Source organism: Fragaria vesca, linkage group LG4, assembly GCF_000184155.1.
Source record: "Fragaria vesca subsp. vesca linkage group LG4, FraVesHawaii_1.0, whole genome shotgun sequence".
Classification (NCBI taxonomy): Eukaryota; Viridiplantae; Streptophyta; class Magnoliopsida; order Rosales; family Rosaceae; genus Fragaria; species Fragaria vesca.
Genome location: NC_020494.1, coordinates 19,271,902 through 19,284,448, shown reverse-complemented (window position 1 = coordinate 19,284,448; position 12,547 = coordinate 19,271,902). Strand labels below are relative to the sequence as shown.

The following is a 12,547-nucleotide window of genomic DNA, read 5'->3' as shown; positions in this document are numbered from 1 at the left end:
ACACGCATTCCCTTCCTTCTTACTTTCTTTCTCTTCTTTTCTCTGAGGCAAATTACATCTCTCTTCTCCGAGTGTGAACGTTTATCTCCCAACAGTGGGGTTGCAATGCCGGGAAATCTGAATTATTAGTTTTCTTTTCAAATTCGCGGGTGATACATCATTTTCTAATGTAAACATTTATTCTCTACATACGTCGGTTATGATCATATTAAGTCACGCGAGATTTAATCCGACATACCTTCATAAGATGTGTGAATAAAAGATATCACGTTTTTGTAAAAATTTAGTCATTGTCTAATGATAGTAGATAGTTGGTCGACATAATATTCTTTGTGTTGGTCTTGGATAGTTTTGGAATGATCTAATTACGAAAGAGACGATATAAGTAAATTCATTCACAATATAAGTAAAATGAGTCAGTACGAGACGAATGGATGAAGAGAAGCTTTTTGCTTCCCAACAAAATAAGAAACTTCGACTTCATTGTATCTCAATCTTCACACGAAGTACAACTTTGTCGCATTTTCTCGATCAAATTGCGAAGGTTCAACTTTCAACCCTGTACATCATCGACGGGAAACAAATTAGCTCACCGATTTTCATCGGAGACGTGGCATTGGTTTCCTCGACGTGGACGTACAACATACATCTTTAAGGTCGACACTCGACAAGCCATGCAGAACATATACTATTTGGTCATGTGGCACGACATATCTGACTTCACATACGTATTCATTTTCGACCGTCTTAGGCTCCAAAGTCTAACAATGGATCATATAATATACAATGGCTGCTTCTAGTTTCTGTTTTTCAAGGAACAAATTCTCATAGGTGGAATACGCATATAATAGCAGCAAGAACAAGGTGGCACAAATGCATATGTGCACGCCAACAACGATTCTATTCGGGTCTGAATGTTTGTTACGCTAGAAAACTTTATTATTACTAATAGTTGTCGTTGTTGTTCGAATTGCAAGTTACTCCTTCAACATTCTAGGTCGAAGATCAATTCCGTTGAGAGATCATATCAAAACAATTCTTATCCTCTAGCATCAAGAAAGATTGAAATTTAGACTTCCATCAGTGTCATTGAACTTCGAACCAGGGAATAAAACTCTTACCAACTCAACCTTAATTAACTAAGAATGCAATTTGAGAAGAAAGTCTGATCGGAATTTATGATTAGCGGATGAGGAATGAGAGCTCCAATAATTTCAGACATTGTCAAATGGAGTGATCAAATGTATATGAGTTTGGATCACGAACAATTGACTGATCGGGGATGAGTTGGACTTGACTTTTCTCTACTCAAGAGTTGGGCTGGCCCATTACAAGGACCCATATATCAGTGTCCTCGACACGAATCATAAATGTGATCCATAATGTACCAATTATTAGCTCAATAATGCCGGAACTGGTACCTACTATAAACATTATACTGAATTATTATCATCAACTTACAAAACGAGAAAGTTGAAGAAATGGAAATTCAAACCAAAGAGCATCAGATATAAAGGAAGAAATTGAAGAATCGATATTTCAAAGTTCGATGATTCATATAATTACACATCGTTTACCACAAAAGCAACTAGGATTTTGGAATGCAGCCAGCCAAAGTGGAATTCGGTCTAGGCATAATATCCTGAGAAACTTACGGACTCATCACCTAGCTCTGCAAATGTAACAACGACGAAAGATATGCAGTCACAGTCATACAAAGTGGCGGTCTAGGCATAATATCCTGAGAAACTTATGGACTCATCACCTAGCTCTGCAAATGTAACAATGACGGAAGATATGCAGTCACATAGTCATACACAAGTTGGATAAACAAAAGAGGTTCAACAACACAATAGATTTTGCAGGCAAAGAGTATTAGAGAGTGGCATCTCGCTTGCACATGGGGACGGTATTTGGTTACATGATCCTTAACTATGATCATGCAATGCAAACATGAAACATATCATCTTATCTACAGCATCATTTGTTGGTTCAAGTCTCACCTCAGACAATGACACATTTCAGCACAAGCCCTTTCTGATCCACCCTTCCCTCTTCATGGCCTGAAAGTTCATATTTGAATCTTAATTTCTAAATGACACGAACCCAAGAAAATCAAATGTAAACATAAAGGTATGGTGCATAAAAAAAAGGATAAGTTGACGAACCTTCAGGTGGCTGAGCTAGCTTTCGGTTTTGTGGTGACAACATATCTTTCTTCAATTGTGTCAAAACGTCCTCCATTGTATGTTCCCTTTGCCAATTTGCAAGCATGGGGAAGAGATTGGGTTCAACCTGGTAAGTTGTCCATCCATCAGTTTGTTTCAATTTATATACAGGATTAAATGTCTTTGAAAGGAATAAAACCTACCACTCCAGTTTCAGGATTGACACAGGTCATGTTTATCCGTGTTTGGAACCTCACAGCTGGTGGATTATCTGGATAATCTTTACCGCAAAACAATTTCAACTGGTAAATTCGCCCTTCATGCACAGTCTAGCAAGAAGTAAGAGCATGGAAACGAGTAAGGAATGATGTCGATTGGGATGCATTAATAAAATTCAATGGAGCAATATCTTCCCAAGATAACAAGCAAAACAAGAAAAGTTTTGAGATAGTATCATTTCATCAAGTCAGTACTAGTGTAACTGTATTGGACGCTTGCCACTTGCCCACATATTTAGTGTATGCCAACTGTGTACCTTATTTTGAATAACAAAAGTACTTTCCTAAATCAGGTTTTGACAGCTGCTCAGGATCCCATAATATATTACATGAATGTGAACTAGTAACTTAGGCCATACCATATTTGGATAAAGAAACATTGTAGAATACGGATTTCAAACAGAATGACACACACGTATATTCACGCAAAATAAATAGAGAGCATGGAACATACATTTGGGGGACCAATGATTGTCCCTGTCCATGACTGCATAAATATATCGTCAGCGTCATCCATTCCATAGCTAACAGTTCCATCCCCAATTCCCTTTTCACCTCTCTCAAGCTCTTCCAGTAATCTGAAATTCCTCGGAACTGCAAACGATAACAAGATAAAGAAAATTACAACATGCATAACTGTAATCAAATGATTGCCATAATGGAAACAGACAAAAATACATCAAAAGAGATCAATTTAGCACATCAGTAAAAGTTATCATACTAAAGTATCCTAGTTGCACACTTTGAAGGTGATCTACTAATTACCTAATTCATGAGCGGTACTCAAACACTATCTTAGAGGGCAATGCTAACACTAGATATGAGACTTGAATATTATATAAGTTACACTACACGAGGTTCATGTATCATTTGCAATGTTAACAACACACTTTTTGGCATAGGCCGCATAGTTGAATTTAGCTGTGGAGTGTAGAGTAAGCGTCCAGATGGAGGATAGATATGACATTAGTGTATCTGTCATGTGCTAATGAAGTTACTAAATTTAGTTAAAGATATGAGCGGGAGAATCAAGGCAAAATAAATGTGTAAATACGTTACATATCTGACGATAACAAAATATTACTTTCAGAAAATAGATGAAACCTCTTGGATTTTTACCGTAAGGAGAAAACTCTAATGTAAAGAGATTACTAGCACCAACCAAAGCACAACCTGACAGTTTCTTAAGCTCTAAATTGTCAAACATAGTACATTAATTCAAGAACAATCCGAGTGCAGGTTTCCAATCCAATTTGTAATGAACTAGCATCAAATTTCCGAAACTTCACAGAGCCATTAGTGTTACGCATATGCTTCATTAATAAAATTGCACGAATGCTATGAAGAAGATGCTTAACAACAAATAGGAACCTCAAAGTGTATACATTATCTTTGCACTGTTCAATACCAAATATCACATTTGTTGTTACGCTAGGTTAGAATCATTCCATTCTTGCACAACACTTGAAAAATCTAACACGGTTCAGCAAATTCATTCCGCTTCGCATCGCAACGCTCAAGAAGGCATAGCAGATATGCAATCAAAGTCTTAAAGCAAAACCTAATCAACTCTCATAATACAACAGAAATGCGATACAGAGCTTGAATTTGCAGAACCCAAACAAATTCAAAGTGTGCGAAAAGTAAATCGGTGAATTCGGAAAGCTCAAAACCTAATTTGCAAGGCAGTCAATTGCAGATTGAATTGATGAATGAGTTTGGCGATGACGTGAGAGAGAGAGTGAGAATGAATCAAAGATTTAGCGAAAGCTCACCTACAACTGTCGATGGTTCGGAGCCCATGTGGATCGAGACCCGACCCGACTAAGCTGGAGAGGAGAGGAGAGGAGATGAGAGTGATGAGGAAGAAGACGACGACCAGGTAGTCCAAGTAGTACGGTTGAGGAAGGCACAGATGGAGGAGGGAGGATAAAAAGGAGGAAGTCAGCTATTTCCCACTGGTTGAGGGTCCATTGTTAGTCGTCTACACCTGCGAATCTGAGCCGTCCATTAGTAACTGGGCTTTTCCCTCCAAAGTGTCCGTAAAACGGTAAAATTGTATTTAATTTTACCGTAGGTAGATGCTTAACTAATAAGCGATTTAGGCTCCATGTTCCCCCGATAAAGACTAGTTTGGTATTGCTGTGACTTTAAAAAAAAACTGTTGCTGCTGTACTACGAAAATAATGAGCTGTGAATTAAAATAGTTTTGTGTTTGGTAAATATTAGTTTAAAACTGATGCCGAGATAAAATTTATTAATTTTTGGTGTTTTTAGTGACAGCTACTTTTAAAAGTAACTTTCAGGTTGCTTTTAAAAGCTGCTGTTAGTGACTTGTAATTTTAAATAAAAAAAATTGTTTTTCTTTCATTTATCAAACACTATAAAATCTAAAAGTTCGGATGTAAACCTGATTTTTTTTTTTAACAACAAAGCTGTACTAAACTAGGCTTAAGTGTCCGTGAGCCGTGGCTTGGTTGGTTAAGGTGTTTAACTAACAACTTTGAGATCACGGGTTCAAACCTCACAGACATATTTAGGGTGTATGAGTTATTAATAAAATGTTTTTAAAATAAATAAATAAATAAAAAGAAGAAGACCAAATTAGGCCTAAGTGTGTTTTCTTTGGTTGAGATCACATTAGTGCAAAAAGGTCATCTCATAATGCTTCCTCCCATCCGCCCACTAAAAATGATTAGGAATTATCTTCATTTAAAGTCAAAGGGATTCAAATCTAGATAAGAAGATTTCAGTCATTTCAATAAACTCTTACCAACTTACGATGGTTAAAAAGAAAAAGAGTTGAGTGACTTGAGTCCATGTAAAGTGTAAACAAAACAAATTACTTTTTCTACTAGGAAATCGTAATTATTGTATTTATTTGGTGTATGAGTTAAGGTGAGATAAACTGGGACTATGGAGTGTACTCGTTGCTAACATTAGTGTCTAAAACTGATGTTAGTGTCTAAAAAAAAAGATAAGATATCAAACTGATTTTAGACCTAAAGTTCAGGGTAGTAAACTGAATTTTTTCCTAAATTTAAGGATGTGAAATCCACACACCTATTTTTTATTTTTAGTAACAAAATTTAAGTTACTAAAAAAAGAAAATAGGTACGTAGAGTGTGGATTTCACTTCTCTAAATTTAATCAAACACATGCACCAGGCTCAAAATAATACACAAGCCATTTCTTCACCGAAAGAAAATTCCGTCGATGCTCGCTGGCATCAGAGACCAGAGGAGAACCACAGACTAGAATGCAAATGTTCAGAACATTTGTTAATGGATTCAATTCCGATGTTTATAACCTTTCCCTGGTTTAATGAATGTCTTGATCAGAACATTGGAGATCTTTTAGGGATCCCTTTTCTCCTAAACTGTGGCCTTTTGGCAAATGATACTTCTAGATTTCTTTTTCCTCCCTTATTCCCATTACTATCTTCAAATTCATGACCACCACATATAGTTTTTCTCTGGCATTCGTTCCCATGAATTGCTAAAACCTGTCAACGGTAAATTAATAAATAAAAAAACCAAAATTAAATAGACAAGAACTGAAAAAGGAGAAGGGAAATTCAGAATCCGAAATACAAACCGACCTTGCAGGCAATGCTGCAATAGAGGGAATTGTCTTGCAAATTCTTGTGGCAGATGGTACACATATACTCCCTCGATTTATTATTGTTTTGCTGTTGTTGTTGCTGTTGTGATCGATGCCTTTGCTTCAGGAATACCACTTTGGCTTTGTTTGTGTGATAAGTCTGTAAACAAGACAGATCAGTGTCACTGAACCTTCATGCCTTGATGACAAAACAAAATAAGCATCAGGATTAGTTTGATCAAATAACAGTTCCCTAACATCTACATATGATATCTAACCTATCATGTGTCATTCTGGGAAAATTAGTTTCGTTTCTACACATACATTAGGATGAAGATAACGGCAAATAGCTTAAAATGCATTATTCCGTTCAAGTGTTTAACAGTGCGATTCTGCAGGTTTTTCCAGCATAAACATATAAATCCGTGTGTAGCAGTTAAAACAATGACATTAGTAGTCTGTCAAACCTGTATGCCAGAGCAGTTGAAGAGCTTGCACAAGTCTCGACGATTAATCACATCACTGTAAATATATCTCCGAATCTGTAGACATGTAACCCAAAAATCTAGTTCTTCATATCTGGATTCAATCACTTCAGGCTAGGAAAGCTCAAGTACAGAAACTACATACCTTAACAAGATTGTGAAACATGTGCTGGGCAAGACAATTCAGACATATAGGTTTACAACAATCAATACAGAAATGATCTAAATTGTTCCTTTTCGCGTCTGAGTGTGCAATGCAAGCCTTGAAGAATACTGTGTTGTACATAATTTTCAACCATTGTGGTACCACCATGCGATTCTTCTGCAAAAACATACACATATGATTATACTAAAACAAGCAAATTAACAGATAACTAAAAGAAAAGGAAATGATAGATATAAACTCAGGAAATGATTTTACTTCAGTTTTGGATGCATGAAGACACTCGACTCTATGATCTCTCTCATTCTCAGTATTTCTCTTATTGGCAGTTTTCATGTTGAAATAAACGTATCTGTCAACATTTCAGTGTAGGGTAAGTTTCCCTAAACTCCTACAGCTTTATAGCCCAATTCACTGTGCCAAAATATTGATGTGACAGAATTTAATTGGTATAAACTTTAAAGGATATTCTAGCTGGCTGGCAGGCATTTTCTGCACTGGTGCTATAAACTTTTTTTTTTTTTTTGAGTGACTGGTGTGATGAAGTTAATGACATTACAGAATCAAAAGAATAGTATCTGTATGAAGTGTAGGGCTGTCTGCCTTCCTATGACATAGCACTGCTTGGTGCTTACAAGTTACAACGAACAAACCTGCTGCAGTTATTCTTTTACACCAAAATGAGTACTTAAAACATTTATATGAGATAACACTCGTCATTCATTTACAAACTGTAAATCTTAGCCTATATCTTTCTTGTTGGGTAATAAATTCTGCACCCACCCCACCCAACCTCCAACCCTTTAGTCTTTCATTTCGATCAAACCTTTCCTGCCCTTGCATCAAACCCATATACAGTTACTAAACGGTAAACCCCTAGCCTCTCTAGGCAATACAATCAAATCTTTTAATAACTGACAACTGGTGCGCCAAGATCAGCAGCATATATGGTAGTATAACAGTATTACAGTTGTTGCATAAAATGACCGATCGAACGTAACAGCTTTACAGTTAGATAGTTATTGGTCTATAGCAAAAATGAGTGATTCATATATAATGAGGCAAAATTTAAGGGAATCACTGCAGAAAATCATACGAGTTTATTTCTTCAACAAGAAAGGATAAAAAAAATAATAACTAGGCTTCTGTATGTACGTATGATACGTGTCTTTATACCAAGGATCCCTGCTCATTCATGAGAACATCGATAGGTGAGATGATGATCTTCCTGGACCGCAGGCATTACACATCAACCATCGATTTTCACAACCATTACACACACCATCCACCAAGTACAACCAGCTATCTAACCGAGAGCTACGTAACATTATGCAAATCTCACACAGTCGGCAATCACCAAACACTGTATACTTACTGACCATCAATTTATTACAATGGCGAAACTAAACCGTTGGCTAATTACAATGGCGCAGAATTCTCCAGCATTGTCTAGTCGTTTTCCTTAGAGTGACCTGGTATTAACCTCTACCGTGTTTTGTTTCAAATTATTCTCCTCCCCAGGTTTTACGAGTTCAGGTGATACACGGAATTAGAAATAATTTCAATATAAACGTTTGCTTCTTAGTCACTCCAACCATTCTTGTCCTTGTTAGTCTCACTCTCAACCCTCATAAAAGACTTAAATATCAATAAGAAGAAGATAGAGAGCTAACAAAAAATGGCGGCAAATGGTACCTTGATCGGCGACGAGGGTTACGATCGCGCCGGAGAAGTGAAGCAATTCGACGACTCCAAGCTCGGAGTCAAAGGCCTCGTCGACTCGGGTCTCTCCTCCATCCCCCGGATCTTTATCCACCCGCCCGAAACGTTACAGCAACTGAACCCGACGACCCGACCCGACGCCGAGCCCATCCCCACCATCGACCTCTCCGGCCCCCGCGCCGCAGTCGTCGACCAAGTCAGCGGCGCGTGCCGGAAGTTCGGGTTCTTCCAGATCACCAACCACGGCGTACCGTCGGTGGTTCTGGACCGCACCATCGCCGCCGTGAAAGCCTTCCACGAGCAGCCGGTGGAGGCCAAAGCGCGGTTCTACCGGAGAGAGATGGGCCACGGCGTGTCGTACCTCTCCAACGTCGACCTCTACACCTCCAAGGCCGCCAGCTGGCGCGACACGATTCAGGTGAGGCTGGGCCCGGTCGCGGCGGAGGGTGACGAGGTTCCGGAGATTTGTAGGGAGGAAATCGCGGCGTGGAACAAGGAGATCCAACGGCTGGGAGAGGAGATGCTCGGGATGGTCAGTGAAGGGCTGGGATTGCCCGCCGGGAAGCTCAAGGAGATGACGTGTCTGGAAGGGAGGATCATGGCGGGACACTACTACCCGCCCTGCCCGCAGCCTGACCTTACCGTAGGGCTGACGTCACACAGTGACCCGGGAGTGTTGACCGTGGTGCTTCAGGATCACATTGGTGGGTTGCAGGTCAAGCACGGCGATGCTTGGGTGGATGTGAAGCCCGTCCCCGGTGCTCTTGTGATCAACGTTGGTGATTTACTGCAGGTAATTACGTACTTTTACTATTTACTATTCGAGTTTTACTACTCCTAGTTACTAAGAGAGCTGGTGATGGTGATTTCAGATTATATCAAATGAGGAATACAAGAGCGTGGATCACCGGGTGTTGGCGAATCCGAGCGACGAGCCGCGAGTCTCGATTGCCGTGTTTTTGAACCCGAGCAACAGGGAGGGGGTGTTTGGTCCGTTGCCGGAGCTGGTCTCGCCGGAGAAGCCAGCGCTATACAAAAAGTTTACGTTTTCAGAGTTCATGATGAGGTTCTTCACGAAAGGATTGGAAGGCAAAACTTTGGTGAATTACTATAAGCTGCAGTGAAGTAGACTAGATACTTTTCTGAATTTCAGTTCTCCAATGTACTTGATTCGATAACAGGGTTACTGTTTAAATGTTATGTCTCACATAAACTTGTATTCACTATTCAGTATCAGAAGTTATCAGATTACAACTTGGGAAGTGTTTTGTATGCTTGTTCATAACCAACTCAAGAAGTCAAGAGAAAACTATGAAGTACAAACTATACTAGTGTTTGAAATGCATAGCAACTGCAAAACAATATTTGCAACTTCTTCATATGGCATATTCAAACCTGAAATTAGTTAGGCCTAGATGGAAGCCTTTGTGTTTCCAGCTTTCTATACCCAAACCACTCGGCCATCTCTTCATCATCTGTAGAATCAGAAAGCAACACTCTTCTTTCAGTTCTGGAAGACCTAAGTTCATCGTCACTTGCCATATCCGTTGCGCCTCCTTTGTTCTTCTCTAACATCTTCAACTTCCATTTGTCCCTCTTTTGTGGATTCTGAGACAGTTCGGTCTTACCTCCTGCAATCGGAAAGTCTACAAATCTAGAAGTCTTATCTGATGAGTTTGGGTGACTAAAATCATCATTCTCTTCAACCACAAATCTCCACCTGCCTGCATCTCGGTTGTGACCATTTCTACCTTGGCCTGAGTAGTATCGATCATTAACATCTGTGTCACCGAAACTCACTCTATTACTCTTACGGTAGCCTCCATCTTCATGCATAGGTTCAACACATGTCTTGGGCCTTTTATGATCGCATTTTAAGCATAGCATGTTTTTCCTAAAATTGATGTAATTGCAGCTGCACAAAAAGTATTTCTCATTATATACAAAGGAAGAAGAAAACAGGAACCCCTTCATAGTGGAGTGGAGCATTAATTTCCAGAACAAAATGATTGAATGCAAATGACAATTAGTTCACAAAATACTCACGATTCACATTCCCACTCTCCAGGATTTAGCTCTCGCTTGGGTGGCTTCTCTTTGCACTGCAAGCATCTACTATTCTTGGCAAAATTTAGGAAATTGCATCTGTATAAATATAAAAATATTAACTTAATATCTTATCAAGTTAAATGGAACCACAATCTGAGGAAAGTTAAGATCGCTGCAACCATTACTTTTCACATATCCAGTCCCCTTTCTTCAATGGGAGATGATCCTGATCCTGATCCTGATCCTCCCTCAGTTTTGCCAGTCTCTCTTGGAATAGACCATCACAACGTAAGCACTTAACATTTCTGGCAAAATTTAGGAAGTTGCATCTGCCACAGCACGAATATAAGTTAGGTATACCAAGATACCAAGATACCATGATAACCAAGCAAGTAACCAACTAAAAATCAGCTGTCAACTTACTTGGGGCAGATCCAGTCACCTTGCTTCATTGGAACGTTTACGCCGTATTTTTCTTGTAGTACTGCATCTTTTGGTGACTTTTCAACACTTTTTAGAGTCATGCTCTTTGGGAGGTCGGTTTGATTTTCAAGCTCTTCAGTGCTACACTCCACCATCTCTTTCAACAGCCTTCTCACTGATTCTTTGACCTTTTTATTTAGAGATGGCTTGTTCCCAACTGTATCAGTAAGGGGATCAATCCCGTGTGTTAACAAGAACCGCATAACATCCACAGTACGCCCGCCCTCATCTTCACGGGCCTTCACATATGCTCTCTCACAGTCGCCTCTCAAATTGCAGGAGCTGCACACCTGCCAAAATTTGTGTTCATATCAGATAAAATTATAAATCCTACTTGTATCTCAGCTCTAAAGTAGGCCTTCTCTCTCACAAGTCACTTAGTTGAATGATTGAATACTTCCTATATTCAAAGTATAAACAGGTTTTCACTCTACCATGAGGAAGATACTCAGAAACGAAAGCACTCACATCTCCTTCATCAATGCCGACATGCGCCCTTAGCCGCTTTCCTGAGTTGACAACTTTCCTATCTGTGCTTGGGCATCCATACCCTGCAATAATCTGGACATCTTTCCTCGACAGTAACCTGGTCACAACGAAAAATAACTGGACTATACCATCTCACAATAACTACTAATGATAAAATGTATGCTAATTTATTCATTTCTAACCCTCTGTTAAGTTCAACATATTACATATATTTATTCATGCATCCCATGACAATTTGAATATCAAACACTGTAAAACCAATTAATCAATGCAAACAGTTTTCAATCCAATTAAATCAAAATAAAATTCAAATTCATAACCGGAAAATCATCATTACCTCAGCAGACTCGACCGGTCCCTGGCAAAGTTAAGGCAAGCGGTTCGGACCCGGTTCGATTCCTTGGGACCCATTTGGCCGTTTCGAAACGGGTTTTCGTCCCCTTCGAAATAGCCTCTCTTCAGCAAAAGCTCCATCAGGTCCACCCACTCCCGCCATGGGTGCGAAATCTGGACCGCACAATATAGGCCGGACGGTTCGTCGGAGTCTGATGAGGCCGAGACGAATTCATTAGTAGGGTTTGTTGATCGGAGCTCTTGAACTTGATTGACTACGAATTGGAGCTTGGGATTGGGAGCTAGGGTTCGGCTGGAGATGTGAAATTGTGAAATGGGTATTAGAAATGTGGGGTTTGTGAGGAAGATGGGATATGTTCTGAAAAGCTTGTGCATTTCAAACTGTTTGATTCAGCTGCGCGGTTTTTGGCGGAAAATACCACCCGCCTCACTGTGACCCCCTCTCTGACTGTAGTTTAGACCGGAGAATGGAAAAGCAACGATACACTAACGTTAAAAAGTCAGTATTGCCCCCAAGAGCATCTCCATTAATAAATTAACTTCAAAAATTGTGTTCTACGATATTTCATATGTTGTTGTCTTGGTCTTATGTTATCAGAATATGTAGTTAGAATATGACTATGTATTCTTTATCATTATCATATTGGTACTTTTTTAATTCCCTATATAAAGGGCGCCACTTTTATCAATAAATAATATGATGATTCTCTATTCTTTTCCACTATCTCTCTTTGTTACTACATTTTATAATTG

The 12,547-nt window shown here is 39.2% G+C and overlaps 2 protein-coding genes across 2 annotated transcripts; one reads left to right on the top strand and one right to left on the bottom strand.

Annotated features, from left to right (window-relative positions):
• Positions 1–1,373: 1,373 nt before the first annotated feature.
• LOC101306134 lies at positions 1,374–12,206 on the bottom strand. Its single transcript, XM_004298463.1, has 17 exons — positions 11,778–12,206; positions 11,420–11,537; positions 10,954–11,241; positions 10,892–10,914; positions 10,654–10,797; positions 10,466–10,564; positions 9,867–10,334; positions 9,328–9,447; positions 8,541–9,051; positions 6,680–6,856; positions 6,517–6,591; positions 4,222–4,270; positions 2,901–3,040; positions 2,372–2,497; positions 2,169–2,295; positions 2,004–2,063; positions 1,374–1,771 (listed from the first exon to the last, which is right to left on the bottom strand). The coding sequence occupies exons 1-16, from the start codon at positions 12,167–12,169 to the stop codon at positions 2,005–2,007; spliced, it is 2,916 nt and encodes a 971-aa protein (XP_004298511.1). The 5' UTR covers positions 12,170–12,206; the 3' UTR covers positions 1,374–1,771; position 2,004.
• On the top strand, positions 8,224–9,675 carry LOC101297236 (1-aminocyclopropane-1-carboxylate oxidase homolog 4-like). The gene is made up of 2 exons (XM_004297396.1): positions 8,224–9,212; positions 9,292–9,675. Exons 1-2 carry the CDS (start codon positions 8,376–8,378, stop codon positions 9,541–9,543), a joined length of 1,089 nt encoding a protein of 362 aa, XP_004297444.1. The 5' UTR covers positions 8,224–8,375; the 3' UTR covers positions 9,544–9,675.
• Positions 12,207–12,547: the final 341 nt, after the last annotated feature.

Excerpts from the sequence above, each read along its gene's own strand:
- LOC101297236 (XM_004297396.1), top strand. The coding sequence starts at position 8,376 with ATGGCGGCAAATGGTACCTTGATCGGCGACGAGGGTTACGATCGCGCC. Across the intron at positions 9,213-9,291 it reads ACGTTGGTGATTTACTGCAG|ATTATATCAAATGAGGAATA; the intron begins GTAATTACGTAC and ends TGGTGATTTCAG.
- LOC101306134 (XM_004298463.1), bottom strand. The coding sequence starts at position 12,169 with ATGCACAAGCTTTTCAGAACATATCCCATCTTCCTCACAAACCCCACA. Across the intron at positions 11,242-11,419 it reads TCGGCATTGATGAAGGAGAT|GTGTGCAGCTCCTGCAATTT; the intron begins GTGAGTGCTTTC and ends AAATTTTGGCAG. Across the intron at positions 10,335-10,465 it reads GGAGAGTGGGAATGTGAATC|CTGCAATTACATCAATTTTA; the intron begins GTGAGTATTTTG and ends CTTTTTGTGCAG.